General features: G+C 39.6%; 1 protein-coding gene across 4 annotated transcripts in view; it reads left to right on the top strand.

The window, feature by feature from the left end:
- Window positions 1-24675, top strand: part of ATM (ATM serine/threonine kinase) — a 57318-nt gene that overhangs the window by 3348 nt on the left and 29295 nt on the right. For 2 of the 4 annotated variants that reach the window (XM_035114954.2, XM_035114953.2), the window contains exons 4-30: window positions 869-1014; window positions 1225-1389; window positions 3007-3172; window positions 3958-4196; window positions 4818-4981; window positions 5311-5474; window positions 5572-5943; window positions 6846-7040; window positions 7436-7531; window positions 8667-8892; window positions 11460-11585; window positions 12169-12294; window positions 12602-12691; window positions 13684-13852; window positions 14807-15006; window positions 15281-15363; window positions 15445-15588; window positions 16091-16166; window positions 16268-16398; window positions 17492-17612; window positions 18394-18570; window positions 19378-19538; window positions 19941-20187; window positions 21343-21461; window positions 22905-23031; window positions 23476-23675; window positions 24288-24462. In XM_035114954.2, the coding sequence (XP_034970845.2) occupies window positions 869-1014; window positions 1225-1389; window positions 3007-3172; window positions 3958-4196; window positions 4818-4981; window positions 5311-5474; window positions 5572-5943; window positions 6846-7040; window positions 7436-7531; window positions 8667-8892; window positions 11460-11585; window positions 12169-12294; window positions 12602-12691; window positions 13684-13852; window positions 14807-15006; window positions 15281-15363; window positions 15445-15588; window positions 16091-16166; window positions 16268-16398; window positions 17492-17612; window positions 18394-18570; window positions 19378-19538; window positions 19941-20187; window positions 21343-21461; window positions 22905-23031; window positions 23476-23675; window positions 24288-24462 (4405 nt within the window). Of the gene's footprint in view, window positions 1-868; window positions 1015-1224; window positions 1390-3006; window positions 3173-3957; window positions 4197-4817; window positions 4982-5310; window positions 5475-5544; window positions 5944-6845; window positions 7041-7435; window positions 7532-8666; window positions 8893-11459; window positions 11586-12168; window positions 12295-12601; window positions 12692-13683; window positions 13853-14806; window positions 15007-15280; window positions 15364-15444; window positions 15589-16090; window positions 16167-16267; window positions 16399-17491; window positions 17613-18393; window positions 18571-19377; window positions 19539-19940; window positions 20188-21342; window positions 21462-22904; window positions 23032-23475; window positions 23676-24287; window positions 24463-24675 lie in introns of those variants that run through there. The other 2 variants (XM_035114956.2, XM_035114957.2) reach the window with 2 other exon arrangements.

Genomic DNA, 24675 nt, shown 5'->3' with positions numbered 1-24675 from the left:
GCTATAACTGTGATTAAATATTACAACATTTTGTGTTGGAAATCACTCTAGAAATTTAAGTTGAAAAGGAGGACCTTAAATATATGAAACAGTTCAGGAACCCATGGGACTTCTGGTTCACCTATCAGCCTCTTTACTGCTATGCTACATTATTTGTTGCGGTTTGATTACAGTAATACCTCGGGTTACGAACACGATCCGTTCTGGATCGCTGTTCGTAACCCGAATAGTTCGTAACCCGAACACGCAGCGCCATTTTGTGCATGCGCAGACCGCCCGCGCGCAACACTTCTGCGCATGCGCGCGCGACGAAAACACTTCCGGGTTTGCGCAGTTCGTAACCCGAACTGTTCGCAAACCGAGGTGTTCGTAACCCAAGGTACGACTGTACTAGAAAGGAAGCAATATATCATTATTTTAGCGCCTCAAGTGAATGTTCAGAGGTTGCTTGGCCACCCTCTGTATCAGTTCATCCAGCTATTGTACCTTTTCCTTATGGCTACTATGTATCTCATCAACCACACCCAATGTTTATTTTTCCTTTCCTTCCCGCTTGTCAGAGTAGTGAGCACAGCAGCCGCAGGTTTGTGCTGTGCTTTTCCAGCCTGAGAAATGTTGTGACTGTGATCATGTGTAGTTTGCTGTGGCTGTCCAGAGACAGCCTGTAATTTCTCAAGGTACACATTGCATAGCATTTAAAAAATAAATAAATAAATCCCTATGGAGCAGAAGGATCTAGTAGAATATCATAGAAGAGCTTGCACTGAAATATCACAATTTAAAAGAATAAATTGTTGTTGCTGGGCATTTTTGTTTATTTTAATTTGATTATGTGCCTATAAATAGTGTTTATTTTTTGCCTTTTAAGTTTTCTTCAGAAATACATTAAGAAGGAAACTGAAAGTGCAAGATTAGCAAAACCAAATGTGTCTGCATCAACTCAAGCAACACGACATAAAAAGATGCAAGAGATCAGCTGTTTGATTAAATATTTCATCAGATGTGCCAATAAAAGTGAGTTACTCAGTACAGACGTAATTAAGATATATTTTAAAGAATTTTTATTACAGTTCATTTCATTAACTACCATGTATCAGGTAACTTGTTTTCTAATAAATGTTACAAATTTTTGGTTGTATTTCAACAGGTTTTCCCTGAATTTGACCTGTTTTGATATCACTCATAAAAGTTAAAAACTCACATTTATATTCTGCTTTTGCACAGGAGCACCTAGGTTAAAATGCCAAGAGCTTCTGATTTTTGTCATGGACACAGTAAATGATCCATCAAGTTGTGCCATTTATGGAACTGATTGTAGCAGCATATTGTTAAAGGATATTCTTACAGTGAGGACATATTGGTGTGCTATTCCTTCACAACAGTGGTCAGGTTTGTAGATATTATTCCTATGCTGAAATCCCTATGCTTGGAAGTGATGTCAAGAGACATTTTATATAGCAGAACTTACTTTCTTTGAAGATGTGTGGTATATAACTCCAATAATCAAAGCTCCCATAATGAACCATAGAATAACTATGTTTTTCTATTCTTAGTTTTTCTTCCTCTGTCATTGAATAACAGAGTTTGGCTTTTCTAATATCCTTGCTTGGCTTGATTTATTATTTAATATTGACTTCATTAATTTTATAGGGATTTTTGCAAATTACATACTCATATTGAAATTACAAACCAAACAATTTCATCATGTCAACAATATTTTATTGTTGATCTGGGTTATCATGAGGCCAGTTTGTACAAAGGTATGCATATGCAGAGTTCTCTTTTTAGTTTAAAAGGAATAAGGAAGCTATTTCTTGGGGGGGCTGCATTAGTATAGAATACCCTGCTTCCTGCAGTTTCTATCTGTATTGACATTTATATGTCTGAACTGCATCTTTGATGATTCACTGTCTATAACTTTTCATGAAATGTGGCTATAGTTGGATTTTCTGAATTCACCGTATTTAACTTAAATTGCTTACATGGATGCAGCCCTCTTGAATTTTTCTGCAATTGAGAGTAGTTCAGACACATTGAAAATATAATTGCTTCATACATATTGATATTTCCTGCCAGAAACATGCAAAAGTGTGGACATCATTTATTTATTTACTTATTTCATAAAATGTATACACCACTTGATTGTGAAAAAACCTCAAAGTGGTTTAGAAAAGTAAAGCGATTTACAACAGTATTACCATACACACATCTTTAAAAACCTATGTACCTGGGAAAGCTGGCCTAATGGGTTTTGCTCTGTAGCAAAACCATGCTTTGTGGCTTCCACAGTTTACATACCTGCTGAATAAAATACCTGCATGTATGCAGTATTTGTGTTTGCTCCATAAAGTTGAGACAAAGTGGAAGAGCTGGTACTCTCAGCTAAAATATCTTTCTACATATAGAAAGAAAATTTGTTACTAGCCTTCTAGGGACTAGTAGAGGAGGGGTGAAGAATTCCATTCTCTTGCAGCAACATGCTGTATTTCTCTACTGAGCACAGAAGATAGCTGGTGCTCCATCCTTTCTCCACCAGGCAGTTCACTTGCCTGCATACAATTCCTTGTTGGATGTGGTAGCAGGCAGGTTTTTTAAATACAGTCAAACCTCGGTCCTTGAACAGCTTTCGAACGTTTCGGCTCCTGAACATTGAAAACCTGGAAATAAATGCTGCGGTTTTTAAATGTTTTTTGGAACCCGGACGTCTGACACTGCTTCCGTTTTGAGTTTCCCTATTGAATTGAGGCTTCCACTTTCAGTTTTTGAATGTTTCGGAAGTCGAACGGTCTTCCGGAATGGATTACATTTGAAAACTGAGGTTCCACTTTTCGAGGCTGGGATAATGAGAAGCACATTTTTCAAATGTGTGACATCTTAAATGAACCCACTGGGGAGCTTCCTGTTTAGCATTGCAACTAAATGATCAGTGGAAAGGACTGGAAATATTTAGTAAACACACGTTTTTGTGACTTAGTTAAGTAATATGAATTTGATTTACTCCTCTAGATCTTCAAAACCTGTACTTCAAATTGTTTCTCAAACCTTGTAGAGATATTAACAAAGTATTGGTGGCTAGAATAATTTATACATTGACCAGAGGACTTTGCCTCCAAACTGATGGGTTAAATTCTACAATTTTAAGCTTCTTCTCTAAAGCTATGCAGCTTGCAAGGTAAATGTTCTTTTCTTTTGGTGAATCAATTTTGAGTTTAACATGGTTACTCCTCTAAACTTAAACCTCCACTAGTCTTAATGTATATTAAGCTCACTTGCTTTTCAGTCTCATTGAACTAATCTAAATCTTTTCTACATCTTGCTTTCAAATCTTTGAATTACTTTCAAGTAAAGTACTGTATTTGGAGCCAGTTTTAAAATTAAAGCATTGCACTTTCCTTGCTTCAAAAACATTCGCCATTTCTTGGAAAAAGCAGCACAAGAGCAGAAATGATATATTTCTTCCAAAATGTATATTTTTTTAGTTTTGAGAACTCCTTAGTATAATAAAAAGGTTTAGAAAGAAACTTCTCTGTAAGCCAGCTGCCACCGTATTCCCCAATATTTGTATAATCCTTCCTGCAGGGCTTGGCTGCAGCAGAAATTATTGGACTTCTGGTCAGTTCAATATTATCAACTTTCTAGGTTCTTCCTTATGTATGACAATAGTTACCTTTATCACTGCCATGTGTTACCAAAAACTGTTAATCTATCAGTTGCAGGGTCCCATAACTGTCCTCTCTTCCAAAGCCTTTATAGTACAGTTTTCTTCTCTCTCACACTGGAACTGAACTACTGTACATTTTTCCTCCTCCTGATGGTTTGCATTAATTCAGTACTTTGGAGAAAAGGCAGAATTAAAATAAAATAGCATAGCTTGGGTCTCTATACCCAGTAGGGGTTGGTATTTGCACACTCATTAAATTAATTACTATAACAAAACATGACTTTTTTCTGTTGCAGGCAAGAAAGAAACCTCGCAGGCCTCGATCATATTTTTGCAGCCATTAATGTATATTTGAGTGTATTTGCAGTCAACTACCGTATGCGGGTTTGTAAGCTAGGAGAGGAAATTCTTCCAACTGTGCTCTATATATGGGCTCAGTATAAACCGAAAGATTTCCTAAAGGAGCAGATCATTCAGTACATTCAGCTGCAGGTTCGTGTTCATCACCCAAATGGAACGCAAGCCAAAGAAAAAGGTATGCATAAGTTACTTCATGCCCAATTGTAAAAAGATATTACAGGAACAGTTGGCAGTGTTGGAGGATGACTAAACTTCTGCATTCTTGTGTGGAAACCACAGAGCCTAGGGCATGCCGATCAGAATGTCGGCGGTTCGAATCCCCGTGATGGGGTGAGCTCCCATTGCTCGGTCCCAGCTCCTGCCCACCTAGCAGTTCGAAAGCATGTCAAAGTGCAAGTAGATAAATAGGTACCGCTCTGGCGGGAACATAAGCAGTGTTTCCGTGCACTGCTCTGGTGCGCCAGAAGTGGCTTAGTCATGCTGGCCACATGACCTGGAAGCTGTACACCGGCTTCCTTGGCCAATAATGTGAGATGAGTGCCACAACCCCAGAGTTGGTCACGACTGGACCTAATGGTCGGGTCACTTTACCTTTACTATCGTTATTTTTCATAGTCTCTATTCGTGTTTGAGTGTTCAAATACTTGCTTGATTTAACTGTTACTTATTTGCATTGCTATATCAGGTATTCTTTATTGCTGGTGAACTTGTAAAATATTTGAACAGATTGTTTGGGGGTTGGTTCACATATTATAAGTTATGCAGAGCTAAATTTGTCCTGTTCTTGTGCAAACAGGAGTATGCGACCCAACAAAATGGCAAAGAATTGTATACAACTTGTATGAACTATTAGTGAATGAGATAAACCTCATAGGCAGCAGAGGAAAGTATTCTGCAGGGTCACGCAGTATTGCTGTGAAGGAAAGCCTGGTTGAATTAATGGCTGACATTTGTCATCAGGTAAATTGTAATGCTTTCAGAAGCTGTTTCTTGTAAAAAGTAAATCCTTTCCTATTGGAGTACAGCGCTTGAGCACAGATGCACTCCAGTATGGCCTAAAAGTACCATGTTTCCCCCCTACTTCCCAGTGCACATGCACAGATGTGTACTTGGGTACCACAGTGACATTCTAAGATGGGAGGCTTGGGTGCAGTTACTGTATCCCCATCTAGAGGGCCTTTTCTGTTTGGTCCACCATTTTGAGCTGGGAGCTACAGTGCTTTGGCCTTACAACATGCTTTCTTAAAGCATATTTTGATGTAAAATGTTATGTTATATTGTTTGCAAAGGTCTTTACTGAAGACACCAAAGTCCTGGAGATAACTCAGTCGTATGCTGCTACACAGAGAGAAGGTGGAGATGTACCATCCAAGCGTAGGAGAATTGAATCAGGTTGGGAAGTGGTCTGGAGCAACCTGCAAAGTTCACAGAACGACTTCTATGTCATACCCTGGTAAAAACAAACAAACATAATACATTATTGTTTTCCCTCCCAATTTTCCAAGTTCCATTTTTTTCCTCAGATCTCTCTGTTTTTTTCTACCCTCAAGGCTGCAGATTACAACCAGATTGATATCGAAGTTCCCTATGAGCTTTCCTCACTGTGAACGTCCTCATTTGCTTAGTATACTTTACCAGCTGCCGTCTCAACAGCGTCGAAGAGAACGGATGCCTTACGTGTTACGTTGTCTTAAGGAGCTTGCATGGTGTCAAAGCCAACAGGTAGATCTGAAACCTGTGCAAAACTCAGAACTGCAGCGAATCTGGTCAAAAGTTTGGTCTCTCGTCATTCGTAGCCTAAGTCTTCAGCAAACTGAAGTGGAATGCTTTGGATTACTTCAAGTCATGATTCAAGGAAGCTTAATACCAATGGATAGAGAAATTTGGAAGATATTTTCAGTATCTGCATGCAAACCTTCAAGGTAATGTGGAACCCTTCGTAAGCACCAACTGTTTCTGCTGGATTAGTAGGATTGCTCCTTAAAACATTTCCGACACTTCCCCCTCCACAGACTAGTGGGACTTTATGAAGCAAAGTGAGATGCGTAGGCAGGTTGCTGTGGTAGCTTGGACCTGCCACAACAATTGGGACCAATGCCATCACTTGATGGCAAATATGTTGACTCAACCCTTCCCATTCCGACCCTTTGAATTGACAGCATGGGGAACTCCACAATGATGTAGTGATGCCTAGCATCACTACACAGATGGTGGCCAGCAGAAGGATAACTTCCCTAATCAACACTCTTCCCTGCAAGGCAAGTAAAGGGGGGGTTCAAGTGCTCTGTCCTATACTACAACTTGTACAAATCCAATTAATATCCAGAATTGTATTTGTCAAACTTGCTGTGCTTTCATTGTTTTTCTATTTATTTTTTGTAACTAATATAAGAACGCTCTTATCTATTACCAGTTCTATTTGGGGTGTTTTATAATAGATTAGCTAATGTATTTTAGAATGAAAACTTATATACTTTAGCTAGGAATAAACTCATTTAACTTCATGTAACTTACTTTAGAGTTCACATGTATGGGATAGAACTGTTAATCTACACACACACCACACACACACACACACACACAGAGAGAAAGAGAGAGAGAGAGAGAGAGAGAGAGATTTCAGTTAAAAGTTAAGATTTTGTGGGGGGGCATATGTGACTCAGCCACAAGATTTGTCATATTTAAAACAGATTTAGATCAGAACAAACCAATTACAGTCTCACCTCCCTGCAAAAAGGCACTATTATTTTTGTAAATTTAAAATGCAGGTCTACACTGGAGCTGTTTATTCAGGTGGTAATCTTGTGCAAATAATCTCTTGTAGTTCTGCAGCAAAGTGCTTGGCATTAGCAATGACATTTTTAGAAGTGCCAGAGACTTCGAAAACTGAGGCAGCACAGAATGATTGGGAAGGAAGTGCAGCTTCTACATTAAAAGAAACCATTATGAAGTGGCTTCTGTTCTGCCACTTAGAGGAAGAAATGGAGCACAGGACAGAGCCGCCACCCATCCTACGCAGGTAACAGCTTGAGAAATAAAGTGCCTTAAAACAGAATTAGTCTTACATCAAAGGAAAATAAAACTTTTATATTGTTCGGTTTTATTTGACCAGCTTGGTTTCAGAAATAGATTGCCTGGACCCTCAGAATGGATTTGATAACCAATTAAATAAAACTGGCAGTAGAATATGTTGTTAGAGAGTTCAACAAGAGTTAAACATTTTCATTTCTTTTAATATTAATTTAGATTTATTTGTTCCAGTATATCAGATATATTTTTTCTGTATCCTTTATTGCACCTGTTCAGAATTCTGTATTCAAAAAATTAATCAAGTTTCTATTTGAGGTCTCATGATAAACAGATATGTTGTATTGGGGAGTATCAAGTCTAAAACTTGCTTTTGATTATTTACAGTGACTTTCCCAAATTAGAGTTGCAAAAAATCCTTGTAAGTCTGACTATGAAAAATAGTAGAGCAGCAATGGAATTTTTTCACAATGCTTCAGAATGGTATGTTTTAAAGATTAACATAAGTATTTCTATCACTTGGAGGTATTATCTTTATGAGTTGGTTGCCTTTTTAAAAATTATTCTGTTTTATGGGCAGAGTTTACAAATCTGTTTTATGGTCCCTAAACCAGGGTGAAGAACCTTTCTCAGCCCAACGACTTCATTCCTTCATTGTGTGTGTGTGTGTGTGTGTGTGTGTGTGTGTGTGTGTGTGTGTAAAAAAAATCTAAGCAGTTTCCAGAAAAATAATAAAAGTGGGGCAACAACATTCAATAGGAACTACTTTAAAAAATAGATGAAAGCAAAATAAAACTCTTAAGTTTTATGAAAGCTTATGAAGTTTTATGAAAGCAAAATAAAACAAATAAGACTAAGCAAAAGAGAACTAAAAATTAAAGAGGGTTCAGGCAAGCTTGGGTAAACATATGGTTTTTAAGAGGTCATTATTATAGTCTTCCAGAGCAATTGATGTGGCTCTTACCGTAGTACATTAGGCTACAATTTCCCTTTGGTTAGCAGGGTTGGTAGCTTGGGTTTTGGCTCAACCAACTGGTCAAAGGCAGGAACAAACACTTGGGAAATAGGCTGCTCCCAAAATCCAGTTTGCTTCCTGCCTTCATTAAATACAGTCATGATAGCTTAAGCTCCCTGTGAAGACTGTATATGTGGCTCCTGGGCTGCCTTATACAGTTAAAGACCATCTGTCTGTGAAGTAGGTTTCTATACGTGGCTTGCCCTCACTGCACATGTAACAGACAGCTATAGATGGCAGGAGGAATTCTTAGCACTCTCCTCAGAAACCTATGTATGTATTATTGCCTCTCTTCAAAGAGGTACAGTTTTTGCATAAGGCTGTGTAGTTGCTGCTGGGTTTATGGTGCCTTATCTTCCTGCTCTTCAAGAGATGAACAGAGCTGGTTGTACATTCAGTGAGAAAGGGGAGACTGTTCATAATTCATTACACAGGGGTACAGATGTTCATTATATGAAGACAGGCCTTTGGTTTCAACTCATCTATTAGAATATTTTGGAAATTAAATACAATTAAAGTTTCAATTCTGTGTTTGGTTTTAAAGGCTTCAAATATTGTCATGAAATATCAGTGAGAGATAATATTTGTCATTATTTTTTAAAGTACACAACATGCACAAGACTCAGAAGAAGCCAGCCGTTCAGAAATTGAAACATTCTACATGCAAACAACTTTCGATGAAATAGGCATTTTTACAAATGTGCCAAATGATACATCTGAAAGCAAAATGCTCGGTTCCAGATTAACAGTCAGTCAAAAACACAGAGAAGCCTTAGAACAGAACTTGTTGGAGATATCAGAACAACTTCTGAGTAACTTTTTGCCTGAGGTAAGTTGGAAAAAAGTACATCCTTCTCAAGAATATTTGTGAGCAGTTTTTGATATGTGTCACATAATTAATAAAATAATAAGAATAAGAATAATTTTATTTATACCCCGCCCATCCCGGCCAAGACTGGGCTCAGGGCGGCTAACACTGAATATAAATACAGTAAAAACATAAAAAAAAACAGTTGATTAAAATATGTTAGAATACAGTTTAAAATGCAGCTTAAAATGCAGCCTCGTTTTAGTGGTAGCCTATAGATCAAAGCCATAAGGGGAGAAAACGTCAAATATTCACTGGGGCCAACTAGCCATGCTGGTCCTACATGGGCTAGCAAAAAGAGCCAAGGGAAAATTTATATACAAATCCCATATAAGGGGTTCCATAAAAAAATAAATAAGAGGTGGGGTTAGACTGAGTCCAGCCCAAAGGCCAGGCGGAACAGCTCCGTCTTACAGGCTCTGCGGAAAGATGTCAAATCCCGCAGGGCCCTGATCTCCTGCGGTAGGGTGTTCCCCCAGGCTGGGCCAGAGCTGAAAAGGCAATCTAACCTCTTGGGGGCTCGGGACTTCCAAAGTGTTGTTATTTATGGATCTTAAGGTCCTCCTTGGGGCATACCAGGAGAGGTGGTCCCGTAGGTACGAGGGTCCTAGGCCGCATAGGCATTTAAAGGTCAAACCCAACACCTTAAACCTGACCCTGTACTCCACCGGGAGTCAGTGCAGCTGGTAAAGCACTGGATGAATGTGATCCCGTGGCAAGGACCCTGTAAGGAGTCTCGCTGCGGCATTCTGCACCCGCTGGAGTTTCTGAGTCAGCTTCAAGGGCAACCCCGCGTAGAGCGAATTACAGTAATCAAGCCTGGAGGTGACCATCACATGGATCACTGTGGCCAGATCGGGGCGAGAAAGGTCAGGGATCAACTGCTTAATACGGTGGAGATGGAAAAATGCTGCCTTTGTTGTAGCCATAACCTGCACCTCCATAGAGAGGGAGGCGTCAAAGGTTTCACCCAAGCTCTTGACAGAGGGCACTGGCACTAATTGAGCCCCCACATGAGATGGGATTTGGCCCCCCCAACCCCATGTCATCCCGACCCAGCCAGAGAACTTCTGTCTTCAAAGGATTTAACTTCAACCAGCTCCCACGCAGCCATCCAGCCACAGCTTCCAAGCATCTGGTCAGTGTGTCCGGGGCCGAGTCAGGATGGCCGTCCATCAACAGATAAAGCTGGGTGTCATCTGCATATTGATGACAGCCCAGCCCAATGTTCCAGACAATCTGGGCAAGGGGGCGCATAAAGATATTAAAAAGCATCAGGGAAAGGATTGCGCCCTGTGGCACTCCACACACCAAGGAATGCTGCGATGACAACTCCTTCCCTAGCGCCACCCTCTGTCCCTGACCTGAGATAAAGGAGCACAGCCATTGTTGGGCTGTGCCCTGAATCCCCACATCGGCAAGGTGACAGTCCAAAAATTCATGATCGGCCATGTCCAAGGCTGCTGACAAATCTAGGAGAATCAGCAGTCCCGATCTGCCTTGATCCAGCTGTCTGCAGAGATTGTCTGTTAGGGTGACCAGCGCCATCTCGGTCCCATAACCAGGGCGAAAGCCGGACTGAAATGGATCCAAAGCCAACAAATAGACAAATAGTGGCTTGCCATGGTGGCTGGTGGCCATTGGGAATGGTAGGACAGAAGGCAGGGAGACCCAACATTATGGAGAGTCAGAGCCAAGGACAGGCAAGGCCTGTCCCCAGTTTTGTCCCCATCCTCCCTGTGATTTTTAGGAGGGGAAACAGAGACCAGGAAAAAGACAGTTGATAGGCGGTGCCACTCCCTGGACTGGTTGTAATTAAGAAGGCGGGCAGGTGGGGTCTGGCTGAGGGCAAGCTGATGTTAGTGGGACAGTGCTCCATCCCTGTTGATGGACCAGCCTTCCCTGGCAGTTCATACTACATGACATTCATCTAAACATGGCATGGGTGGGTGTGCCGCTGCAATGAAGTGGGAGGAATTCCTCTTTTCTGCTCTTGGATGGCATCAGTTTCTTGCTGTAGCCTGAACCAGCTCAGAAGAGCACCTCTGGGGCAACATCTTTGCCCTGGCAGGTGGGAAGCTTTTGCAGGTGGTAGCCAGAAGAAAACCCTAAAATGGGACAATTTGGGGTGGGGTGCCAGTGGCCTTGGAGTTCCCAAGCAGCATGAATCTTGGTCATCAGCTGCAACGTCCTGGAGCTACCACAAAAAACTTCAACCCCACCTTCTGTCTTGGCCAACAGAAGTGGCAGGGCCTCAGATGCTGTGGTGGATTTGTCACTCTGCCCCACTGCTCCCAGTCAGGTAGGGTTGCTCTGTCCTTGTGAGTCTAAAATCACACATAGGCAGAGTAAGTACGCTGTGTTTACCAGCTTCATCTTAGCAGCCTGCAATTCATGAAGGTACAGTGGTACCTCTGGTTACGAACTTAATTCGTTCCAGAGGTCCGTTCTTAACCTGAAACTTCATTAAATGCAAAGCTTAGCATTAAATGCAAAGCTTAGCATGTATTTTTGTGTTTGACTTGAAGGTTGCATCTGCAATAATCCTAGTACGTTGTGCCAGCCTCCTGACTGGTGTTCTTGGCTGCTACTGCTATGCTGGCATACTGACGGAAGAAGAAGCACGCAAATCAAAGCTATTTCATAAAGCCAAGGTAAGGGTTTTTTGTGTTTTAAGGAATACACTAAATTCCCGGTTCCTAAGCAAGAGAAATATCTTAACAGTGGTGGAAGCATATCCTTTTATTTTTTACATTTAAGTTCCTTGTCACTTATTTTACAAGTTGATTAATGCTTATTATTACATTATAAGTAGCTTTAAGGCAATTTTGTGAAAAAGGTGAGAAATATATGGAATAGGAAAATAAATAATGTCAGGAATTGTTAGTAGAGACAAAATAAAAAAATTCCTTCAGTAGCACCTTAAAGACCAACTAAGTTTTTATTTTGGTATAGCCTGAACCAGCTCAGAAGAGCACCTCTGGGGCAACATTAGTTGGTCTTTAAGGTGCTACTGAAGGAATTTTTTTATTTTGTTTCGACTCAGACCAACACGGCTACCTACCTGTAACTAGTAGAGACAAAGTTACTCATCTTTGTATGGTTGGTTGCCTTAGCAAAAGCTGAAACTTAAGTTTCTTTAGCATGATTACACTTGAATGTGGATGGAACGCAATAAAAGCAATATATGTCTGAGACAGTTCCTTAATTCTTTGCATTTTCTTTTTATTTGCACAGTCTCTTATTCATTATGTGGGAGAAACTATTTATCAATCTAAAAACAAGCTAAATGAAGATTCTAGGATCGTTTCATTAAGGACATTAATAGGACAGTGTACTAGTTGCGCATGTAATTGTAAGCAGGTAAGACACTTGTCGATCTTTCAGTCCATGTCACAATTAAGAAATGCTGAAATCTTTGTACTTTAAGCCAGTTAGGCCCGTTTTGCAGAAAACCTATTTCTCCAATCAGTTTAATAATTTGTAATCATGTACAGGTGTATGTATAAACACAGAATTTTTATTAGTTCAGTTTCAAATGAATACAGCAATAGCTAATTTTACTTAGTTTTAAAGTGATTGGTTATGTTTCCATGCCTAGTTAAAGTGATTAAATCCTGTTTTGGGGGATGTGTTCGATAATTAGTATATATTGGGTTTGTTTTGACAGAACAGCCCAAGAAAGATCCTGTCTGGAATTTTCTTGCATTTGTTAACCTCAAAACTGATGAATGATCTTGTAGACATTTGCAAACATCTGGTGAGTAGTTAGAGTGTATGGTATGACTTCCCCATCACAGTTTATTGTGGACAACAAAAAGTGTATAACATAAGCAGATATTTTACTTGACAGACAGACAAGGAATAGAGGACAACATGCTGGATTTGACCTTTTCTTATGCCTATTGAGAGTGAAGAATATAGCCAAACCAATTTGCTCGATGTACAGCACAATGTTCCCCCTGCTCCACCATTAAACATCAGTATTGCATCAAACATGCAGTATAGCAGTATATCACACTTATTTTCTCTGCTGTTTCTCTTTCCCCTTGCTAGTTTATCTTCCTTTTCTTTCAACTCTACCCTACGTTTGGCACGCTTGTTAGTAATGGTGGGGGCCAAGCCACTGCTAGTGCTGCACTGCTATGCTCCCTTCTGGCTATCTTGGGGTTATTTCTTGAATCTCTCTATTCCTTCTAAAGAGACAGTAGAAATTAAGGCTGAATGAGTGTTGTATACCATTGGGTTTGACAAATGTGATATTGTCCATTATCTTCCATGACTGTAACTCTCATGTTAATGATAATACAGTATAGTGGGCTTCTGGATCAGTTAGGGACATTGGTGTGGATCTCTAATCTCTGAATAGCTTGAGACTTGTGTAGCCAAGGGAGTATTTCTCTTGAATAAATGTCTCTGCCAGTTGAGGTCAATCTGGACTCCTCAGTTTTGAGTTTTGTCTCTCTGTTTTATTTAAATTACAACGTGAAATGGAGGTCCTCCTCAGTAAAAGTGCCCATAAGGAACTAAGCAGTATCAAACAGTGATCTTCCACAGGAAAGCGATGCCACATTTAACGAAGCAATCAGAAGTCACATTTTTCTGGTTTGTATACAGGTGGTGCAGTTTTTATATACTGAAACGTACACAGAACTCTCAGTTAAGAGAATTTTAAGCTTTTGTTATAAAGTATCTTGAGTTTATTGTAAGAAAGATGCGATGAAAGAATTCCAAATAAATAACTTCTCTTAGATGTTTTCTACTGGGAGGATAAGTGAAGCTGGAGAAGTGGATTTAATGGAATATGATCCAGAAGAGAGTAGGATGGAAGGAGAAAATCCAACCACGTCAGATCTTTTTGATGATCACATTGCTGAAGCTGGTGATGTAAATGAGGGTGGAGAGTTGCAAACTTTGACAGGTATCTTTAAATTGCTTTCTGTATTGTTTTGTGGTAACTAAATGGTTTTAAAAGTTTTTGAGGGTACCATTCCAACAACCATTTTACACGTGTTCAAAGCCTGCGCAGCTTTGCTCGTGTGCATCACTGCAAACCTAGAAGTGGCAGGTAAAGGGGGCAACCCCTGTGGCAGTGGGGGTGTTACTGTATTTAAATTGTCTTCCTCTATAAATACACCAGAAGTTCAAAAGCGACCTTCAATTTTTCTCTCTTTCAATGTGCTGACTGATATTTTTTTCAGAATATAGAGGTGACTGGGGAAGCACTTAAACCATGCCCTTCCCATGTAATCACAGTACACATACAACTAGGACAGAATTTGTCTTTTTCTCAAAGACACACAATCTGTGTCAAGGCTGGTATTAAACACTAAGTTTCCTAGCCCTACCAGACTTGTATGATGTGCTCATGCTTTAGCAAATGCTGATACTGCATCTTCCTTTTTGACCTGGTTGCTGGTATAACTCCTTTACTCTATGTAGCTGCCCAGGTTAGGAATAGAGGACAACTTAGTTTGGTCTGCAATATAGTTCTCAGCTCAAAAAGTGTGTTTGTCTCTCTGTGTGTTGATAAGATACCTTTTCTCAATGAATTTATTTCTGAACATATGGATTTAATTAGGTTTTTTAATAAAATGCTGATTTAAACATGGTTTTTCACAAGGAATTAAAAATATAATCTACGATTAGTGCATAAATGTGTCACAATAGATTTTCCACCGAGCACATGTAAAATCCCTAGTCCAGAAACACTAATTTACTGCTGCATATGTCTTCATGTGCCTTCAGATACTTACTTGGGTGTGTCTGCCAGGAAACTAGTAGTTATGGCTTCCTGGAATATATCCACTGAATGTTTGGAAGTTCATGTCTTATATATATATATATATTTAACGCTACACCATTTTATGTACAGGTGCCATAAGCCCATTGTCAGAAGAACATTTGACAAAGCAGGACTTGCTGCTCCTTGATACTTTAAAGTTCTTGTGTATAGCTGTCACAGCAACCCCAGTGCAAACTGTTTGCTTTAGAGCGTCTGAAATTTGGAAGAAACTCTTGATGCTAATTGAGGAAAACATTTTTGATTCTATTAAGCCACAGCATCTGCATGTAGTAAGTATGATTATGAAAAGTCACTCTGCTGTGTGTTAAGTAGTCTTTGACTAACTGTTCTAGCAACAGGTGGAGGATCTTGAAACCTTATAAACAATTCTGCTGCTATGTGATTTTAGCCAGTAATAAGCTTTGTTCTACATTGAAATATATCAAAAAAACACCTATAAACCATGAATATACAAGTGTGCAGCCTGATTTGTATGGAATTTAAAATGTTTGATATAAATTAATAAAAGCATTAGAAAAGCTTTTTTAAAATGTTTCGTTCTAGTACTTAGTCTTGTTGAAGGAACTCCCCAGTGAAGAAAATCCCTTGCCAGATGACCACCTTGTCTCTCTTCTCAAGCCTCTTTCGTAAGAGAATCTTGTTTTTAATGAAATAACTCTGGCATTAATATTTTACATATTTTACAACGTTTCTCTTTTTTCCTACAGGGATATATGTCCCTTTTATCGTCGAGATCAAGAAGTTTGCTCAGCAATTTTATATAATCTCCTTCCTATGGTGACCGCCTTGGCTGCTGCCAGAACAAATACTGAAGCCCTGGGTCCACTTTTAACTGTTGTTGCAGCCTTTTGGTATGATAGGCCTATTTTCACATGCAGTTAATTTCATGGTCATAAACTCTTCCATATTTTATATGATGTATGTATGTTATTTCTATATGAAATATTCATGTTTGTTCTTCCAGTGCCTCCAATCTGGTTTCCAAGGATATGCTCTATTTTTTAAACTGTATTTATATTTATAAACTTTTATAACATTTCTCAAAGTATACTACGGGTAGTCTTAAGTGCCCTCAACATAATGTGTATTAGTTGTGAATGGTGTAAGAAATGAATGTTTAGTTTAGACAAGAACACTTTGCTTCCAGGAAGGAAGCAGCAGGCAACATTAGCTGGATCAGAATGTTGTTGTTCATATTATCTGTTCTTGAACTCTGTATAAATTAAAAACTAGCCAAGAAGTTTTGAAGCATGGAAAGAAATACTTTTTTTTCTTTCTTATTCTGAGTGATCTGCCAAAAGTATAGACTTTTTTGCCTCTTTGAAATTTATCATAAAATATTGTTTGTTCCAGGCAATTAGCAAATAAGGGAAAATACACAGCTCCAGTAAGAATTGCCTTAGTGAATTGTATGAAAGCCTTACTTCAGGTAAGTCAATAGCTAGAAATATTTAAACAAAAGGTTTTTGTTGGCTTTCCCAAGTTCCATAAAAATGTAGTGTTGACATTTTCTCTCTTTCCTCCCACCAGGTTGATCCTCATTCAAAGTGGGCTGTGCTTGATGTTAATGGTGAAGAACTCCCTGTGAGTGATGCCTTCCCCCACTTCCTTGCAGATAGCAGTTTTCAAGTTTGTATGATTGCAGCTAAATCAATAAGAAGGTATGCCTTTGTAGTTTAATTATTTGACATAAAGGTAGTGTACTGGAAAATAAAATAATTCGTTCTTTAGATACAGGTTCAGGTATCTGAAGAAGTGTGCATGCACACGAAAGCTCAAACCAATGACAAACTTAGTTGGTCTCTAAGGAGTTACTGGAAGGAATTTTTTTTATTTTGTTTCGACTATGGCAGACCAACATGGCTATCTACCTGTAGTGTACAAGAGCTACACATTCAGAATTGCTTAGCATTTTTTCTTTACCATATCCCAGAAAGGCATACAAGTAGAAGTTAAACAGTCTAGACACTGGTTCAAAACCTTGCTCACTGTTTCTCTTTCTTTGGTTAGGGATATTCTCAAAAATTTATGGTAGGACTGGATATCCAGCTTCTACCTCTCTTCTAATTTTATTGCTAACTGCAAGAGAAATAGATACTACTATCAAAAAGCCAAATATCTAGTTCAGAAGTTTACAAGAAACCTTTAAAGAAAATGATGGGAGATAGCTCTTAAACAGCTGGACTATGAGGTGTACGGGACACGGGTGGCGCTGTGGGTTAAACCACAGAGCCTAAGGCTTGCCGATCAGAAGGTCGGTGGTTCGAATCCCCGCGACGGAGTGAGCTCCCATTGCTCGGTCCCAGCTCCTGCCAACCTAGCAGTTCGAAAGCATGTCAAAGTGCAAGTAGATAAATAGGTACCGCTACAGGGGGAAGGTAAACGGCGTTTCCGTGTGCTACTCTGGTTCGCCAGAAGCGGCTTTGACCTGAAAGCTGTACGCTGGCTCCCTTGGCCAATAACGCGAGAGGAGCGCCACAACCCCAGAGTCAGTCACGACTGGAGCTAATGGTCAGGGATCCCTTTACCTTTACGGTTTATATCTTTGATGGAGGCCCCTTAGCGTTTTCTTTTTGCTATGCAAACTGACTCCCTCTGGGAAGGGATTCAAAGTGGCTGTTGCTTAATCATAAAGGGGGGGGGCACCCCGAGGAACCACAGAAGGGCTCTCAAAATTAAATATATTAAAGGCTTTATTTTAGAAAACAGATGTAAATTATTCTAATTTTATTTTTCTCCCTGATTGATCTTAAGTTTGTTTCAAGACGTGAAGCTGAGAGAGTCAACTGGCTTACTGAATGCTCTTCCATTGAAGCTCCAGCAAAGGGCTTTTGAGAACTTGTATATCACAGTTCAAGAAGGAACAAAGAAACTGGTAATACCTTGCCCCCCCCCCCCACCAAGCACACATACACATTTCCACTGTAACATTTTCTCTTATTCGTTGGAAGTTGTTGGGTGTCCTTTTTAACCTTCCCCCCCAAAAAATCCACTGAAGTTTAGTTGGATTTGCCTGTTTTTAAGTCTTTGCTTCTGATTATTCTTCCAACCAGGTAATACAATAAAATGAACATATTTCCATTCACTTACCAGGTGCACAGGGTACATAGTGACTTAAATGAGGTTGTTTCATTGATGACATGGGGGGCACAGTAGTTGTGCTGTTACTGGAAAAGAGTTATCATGTTTAAGAGTAATGCTAAGGTTTATTATTATTATTATTAGTCTACTTTGTATTAGACATTTCAGATTTGTTGTGCTGGACCCCTCTTGTACATTTTTTTCTTCGATTTAATGTTCCTTTTTGCTGTGGCCTTTAATTTCATCAGATAAAATATTGTCTTTATCTCTACAATCTTAACACAGCTTCACTCTGCAAGCTTTCCTGGAATAGGGGTCTTGAGTGTTTACTTCACTCAAAAACAATGGTGCTCTTATCTCATTTAATTGGTATGTGTGGGTTAAGCGTAAGGGGAAAATCTGTAAACTTCCAGTAGGAAAACATAAAAATTATTGCTGCAAAGTAGACCTATTGGATTATTTCAATTTCATGATTGTATTTTAATAAAATATATATGGTAGAGGGAATTTTTAAATTACATCTATCTCTTAAATATATTAAAAGTTTGTCTTCATTCAGTGTTTTCTTCTTACAGGCACATGGCACTGTGAACCAAGAGAATCTTCCTGATGAAGAGTATAATAGAAAATCAGTTCTTCTCATGTTAATAACAATGATTTTACGCTGCAGTCCTGTGTGTGAAAAGCAAGCACTGTTTGCAGTTTTCCAGTGTGTAAAAGAGAATGGAATAGAGCCTCGCCTCGTAAGGAAGGTATGGAAAAGCACACAGTTAAAAACTCTAAAAAATGAACATGCAGGGCTTTAAAAAAAACTTTGAAAAGTTTTCAAATAATTTCCGTATTACAGTGGTACCTCGGTTTATGAACATAATTGGGTCTGTTCATAAACTGAAGCGTTCATAAACTGAAGCGAACTTTCCCATTGAAAGTAATGGAAAGTGGATTAATCCGTTCCAGATGGGTCCGCAGAGTACTTAAACTGAAGCGTTCATAAACTGAAGCATGGGTGTAATTGATTCCGGAAGTCTGTTCATAAACTGAAGCGTTCATAAACTGAAGCGAACTTTCCCATTAAAAGTAATGGAAAATGAATTAATCCGTTCCAGATGGGTCCGCGGCGTTCATAAACCGAAAATTCATAAACCGAGGTGTTCATAAACCGAGGTTCCACTGTACTTGAAAGTATGGCTTACATTGAGATTTGAGCCCATTAAAATTTCCATGGGTTTGTGGTTCTGTATAAAATGGTTATAATAAATAGGTCTGAGGACAGAGTTACTACTTGTTTTTCTCCATAGTGTTACCGGTAATTCCTGATAGGAACTTTAGTTCATAGACACTGCCGTCATTCGCACATCACATTGAACAGTTGTTAATGGTTTACTGTGATCCCATCTTTTACTCTTTCCTCCTAGTGTGTGGAGGAAACAAACCACATTCCTTGGCTTAGCATTACACCCAAACTGTGAACACCCAAATATGTGAACGAAGCCACTATAAGTTGTTATAGTTACTACCAGTGGTGGTCTCATTAGGAATTGCCCTTTTTTCGAATGTAGGTATTGGAAAGAATTCCTGGTACTCTCGGATATAGAAGTGTGGAAGATTTCATGAATACACACTTAGATTATCTTGTTCACCAATGGCTGAACTGCAGCTACAGCCTTCCGGATTTTCCTTATATATTATTGAATTACCGTACTTTGGACGAGTTCTACAGGTATGCTTCTAAATTACATTTGTGTGTTTCCCCCACTATTTATCTGAAAACTCTCAAAATATTTTGTAGCGATATGCCAGGTGCCACATTTTATTGGTGATATGCCAGGTGCCACATTTTTTTGTTTTATTGGTTGAAGCAGCATATTCTTAGAAAGATGCATAGTTTTTGAGTTACAATATCAATATTTTGGAATACTCTTCATATATTAAACTATGCTCTTGCTGCAATTAACTGGTCAGTAGCTAATTAGAAATAGGTGATCAAATGAACTTTTCAAGAATAATTTGTCATAAGAATGCAGTTGTTGGATTCTGTTGTAGCTTGCACTCTATACTATACTTCAAATGTAATTTCCCCCTCAATTGTTTTGCCATAATTAAAGAATATCCTTAATTTTAGATCCTGTTACAAAGTTTTGATTCCACAACTGGTTGTTAAGCAACAGTTTGAAGAGGTTACATCCATTGCTAACACGATTGAAAGAGGGGAGCAACAGCTCTTGGCACATTGTTTCCCCAAAATGCTTGTCAACATCCTCCCTTATTTTGCCTATGAAAATCATGAAGATGGTGAGATTGTGCAAAAGAAAAAGACAGCTCATGAAGTCTATGAGAGGCTGAAAGATGACAACTGCTTAGGAAAACAGGTACTTTTTAATAAACTTGTTGGAATTCCTAGACGATTCTCCTAAAATGCTCTGTGTTCTGCTGTTTGGCTTACAAGGCATTCAGCGCTTACTGGGGTTTGTGTCCCTTCCCATTGCACAGAAGCCAATACAGTAAACCTATTGACTTAGCTCCCTCTTCCCACTAGCTCTGCTAGCTCTTTTGTATTCACTTCCTGCCTTGCAGAAGAGGAGAGCAGAAGATACATTTCCTCTTCATAGCTCAGGCCCTCCTTCCCCAACTTAGTTTTTCTTACTCTTCCCCTCCCTTCAATGCCTCTCCTCAGTGGCTCCTTCAGGGATGTAAAAAGCAAAGTGTAAAAGCATGTTAGACTGTTTAGAAGCCATGCAGCAGTGTGCTATTCAGTAGCAAGCAGCTCTGACTCTGAACCAACCTTTCACAAGCAGCCAAGAATACCCATCTTGGATTGCAGTAACTGTGCAGCTCTAAACCCTGTTAATCCTGGCCATAGTTTAGATGAGGGCAGGCATATCCTCATACGGATTCCCCCCCCCCCAATTTTAGATGGCTGAGGTATGAATCACCCCAAGGAGCTTAATTTATGTGCAACCCCTGTAAAATGGGAGAAAGCAACAAATGTGGTGCTGTCTGTAGGAACCAAAAGGAATTTGCTGGTTAACCACCAGATGGTGCAGGAGAACAATCGTAAGGGCAGCCTCACCTCTTGGTTTTAAGGGCTTTCGCCTTTTTGAAAAGAAGGCACTTAAAGAGATGTTTGTTGGAATTTGGGATAAATGTTAATCTGTGCCATCCACCCCCAATGGGATAGTTGCCTTAAATGAACTTTCCTCCCAGTTTGTTTTAAGGATGCTTTGCTGGGGTAGTGTTGCTTTGGGGAGAAATGGAAGGTGACTCCTATTCATGCATCAGGCAGAGTATTGCTTTAAAGAACCTCCTCCTTCATAGGAAGCAATTCATAAACAAAATAATGGTAATAATGAGGAGGAGATCATACACACTGTGGTGAGCAAGTAGGTAAACTATCCAGTTTCTGAGTTTAATACTTTTGAATATAACATCAGGATGGAGACAGACAGGCTTGTAATAACCAGCCTTGTATTGTATTTCATATTTAAAATAAAACTCAACCTGTGTTGTTTTGTTTGTTTTTACAGCTGATTGACAGTTTATTTCATAGTAATTTACCAGAGATTGTAGTAGAGGTATTGATGACACTGCATGAGTCAGTCGGTATCGCAGCACAAGAAGATTCTGATCTAACGAGATTTACAGGGTACAGTTTCCCATCCTCTGCCGATTATAACGCATGTTGGTTATTTAACCTTTGTAAGCAAATATTTAAGAAATGGGGATGATATGTAGCGGTTTGATGGTCTGACAAACTGTTTTTATTTGGGAATGTGGCAAGTTAGTAATAGTACTGTAAGAACAGGAAAATCTTTCAATTGCATGAACCTACACATAGCAATAGGTCATAAAATTCACTTGTAGTTAATGGGGATGCCCACCACTGATGAAAGGTGATGGCTCAAAGAAGCAGAGGCTAGACACTCCTGGTTGCAAGGCAACTTGGAAGGAGACCAAGGTGTGGTTTCAGAACCATGGATAGTGCTCCTGTAGGTGAATCCAAACATTCAAGTTGTTTCAGTGCAGAGCAACTGGATGCCCACCCACTTAGCGCAAGGATTTTGTGGATCAGCCATAAGAATCCAGTGGTAGAGGTCTCTCATTGGGGGGACCAGGGTAGCTTCCTGTGCCTACAGACCCAGGGAAGAACCAGGGAGTAGATCTCCTGAGAACTGCAGATGCCAGAGGACTCTGCCTCTAAGGAGTCCATGTCCAGGGTCATGGCATGACCTTTATCATTTTGATATTTGTATGTACAGAAGGAAATTACATTAGTGCTCTTGTCTCAACTGCCCATTTTCCCCAAAGTAAGCCTTCCCTGTTGGGCACTAGGGTACCTCCGGTTAGGACTGTGTTCCTCCAACTGCTAAAAGGCAGGATCTGTTGATGCTGCAAAGGAAGTTGATGAATTTCTCTCTCTTTGAGTCATTTTATTTCTTATCTTTACTTGAAGCAAACGTTGCCCTGCAATTGTGATCCTACTTTGCAACTTTTGAGGTCTGTTCACCAGTGACAAAATGTCTTTATACTTTCAGCCCAGTGGTGAGTCAGCAAATTGTCCAAAGACAATAAACTGTTATCCAGATTAGATCAGCAGTAGACAGAGAGAGAGAAAGAAAGGAAGAGAGGCATAGCTGCCAAGTCTCCCATTTTTCGCGGGAAACTCCTGTATTTTAAACCGTTTCCCGCTGGCAGCCCGGATTGGAAAAAATCCCGTAAATCCCCCGGATTTCCTGCCTGCCAGGGAGGCTCCATTTTGGGTCCTGGCGCCGCCCGATTTCCGGTGCCCAGACATGGGTAGCATGGCAATGGAAGTCGCTTCTACGCATGTCCGGACATGCATAGAAGCGACTTCCAGTGCTGCGCCGCTGCTGATCCCGCATTTTTCAGTGGGAGACTTGGCAGCTATGAAGAGAGGATATATAGAATAGGTAATATTAAAATTCCTATTTAAATATGTTAGTTTGTTTCCTCCCAGCTGAGAAGTGAATCAATCTTTCAGTCCAATCTGTTCATATTTCTTTTCACATAAGATTTTTGTTTGGGGATTCGTCAAGGCTTTGAAAGACTTGCATTTATTTATTTTCAGGGATCTGGATCCTGCTCCTAATCCTCCTCATTTTCCATCACGTGTCATCAAAGCAACATTGGATTACATCAGCAGTTGTCATAAAACAAAGTCGAAAGGTCTTGTAGCAATTCTTTCCAAGCACCCTGTAAGTAACTGATTTCAGTTTTGTGACACACATTGTGTATTGACCTACATGCAGGTGCTACTTAAAAAAGAACTACTGGTCTTACCTGAATAGTAGATTTATTAGCACAATCTGAAGACTTCATCATTCACTGTAATAAATCTGCAATATCCTGTCTGTTTGCTCCTTCCTCTTCTGTAATGCCAGCTACAGTTTACCCTAATGTCACAATATGGTTCATTTTCTTGTCTCCCTCAAATGTTTGCCTGTAATGTCAGGTGGTGGGGAAATGCATGACATCATGACTTCAGGACAGGGATAAGATGTGCTAAATATTGGGGGCGAGGGAGGGAAAGGTAGAATTAGATAGCTGTCATTTTTTTAATCATCAGATCTAATTCCAGACAATGTAAAACAGAAAATCCCCAGAGATTACTATCTAACATCCTATCTTTTTTTCTGCAGGAGTCATTCCAAAAAATCTTATTTGCCATATGTAAGCAAGCATCTGAAACAAATAATATATACAAAAGACATAGAATTATTATGATATATCATTTTTTTGTTCAATTATTACTGGAAAAAATAAAGGATGGTTTAGGAGGAGCATGGGCTTTTGTACTCCGGGATGTGATTTATACTACAATTTACAACATCAGCAACAGGTATGAGTATTAGGTACTATTATTTATAAACATGTCCAGTGTGAAAATATTTCAGTAACTGGGATTGGGCATCATAACATTTATGGAGTTGCCTTACATTGGTACAGCCCACCTTGTCTATGGCTATCAGCTGTGACTGGTATTTAAATATCTCAAGCTCAAGCCTTATTATTCAAGAATCCTATAAATGTGGATTTAACCTTGTCCATGAACTTGATTGGTGGTTTAAGGTATTAAGCTTTCAGATACCTTCAATGATATCGTGAGGGACTTTGTCAAAAGCCTTAGTGAAATCAATATACACTGCATCCATGATATTCTTGTGGAGAAGCTGGTAAAATGTGGGCTGGATGAGGTAACTGTTAGGTGGATTTGTAGCTGGTTGACTGAGCGGACTCAAAGAGTGCTCACTAATGGTTCCTCATCATCCTGGGGAAAAGTAGCATTGCTTTCATTTGAGGGAGAGGGAAGTGGGAAGACAGGGGAGCATAGGACACTTTCTCCTGTTGAAAAAATCATTTGTACATCACCACCTTGTCTGGATATACTGTGTTGATTAAAGTGTGTATTATAGCTCCCCTAAGCTGCTTAATTTATTAAAATGTGTTTTAGGCCTGTTCCTCTCAAAGGGATATCCCTCCGGAGCTTCTTGCTATGCTGTGACCTTCTCAGTCGTGTTTGCCATGCAGCAGTAATATATTGTGGAGATGCCCTAGGGAGTCACCTCCATGTTGTTGTGGGGACACTGATTCCCATAGTTGGAGAACAACCTGAAACCCAAGAAGAAGTAAGTTTTAATAAGCTGCAGTTGCTAGACATTTTATGTTTGCTTGATTTAGGTTTACTTGGGTCAGTTTTAGAATATGTGTGCTCCACCTTTCCACCTGAGAACACCTAACGAAGTGAAAAATATAAATGCAAAAATCAATTAGTAACATTTTTAAAAGGCTATTACTGTAAACCAGGGGTCCCCAGACTACGGTCCGGGGGCCACATACGG

Source organism: Zootoca vivipara, chromosome 4 (genome assembly GCF_963506605.1).
Source record: "Zootoca vivipara chromosome 4, rZooViv1.1, whole genome shotgun sequence".
NCBI classification, from domain to species: Eukaryota; Metazoa; Chordata; class Lepidosauria; order Squamata; family Lacertidae; genus Zootoca; species Zootoca vivipara.
This window is presented reverse-complemented; position numbering and strand designations above follow the sequence as displayed.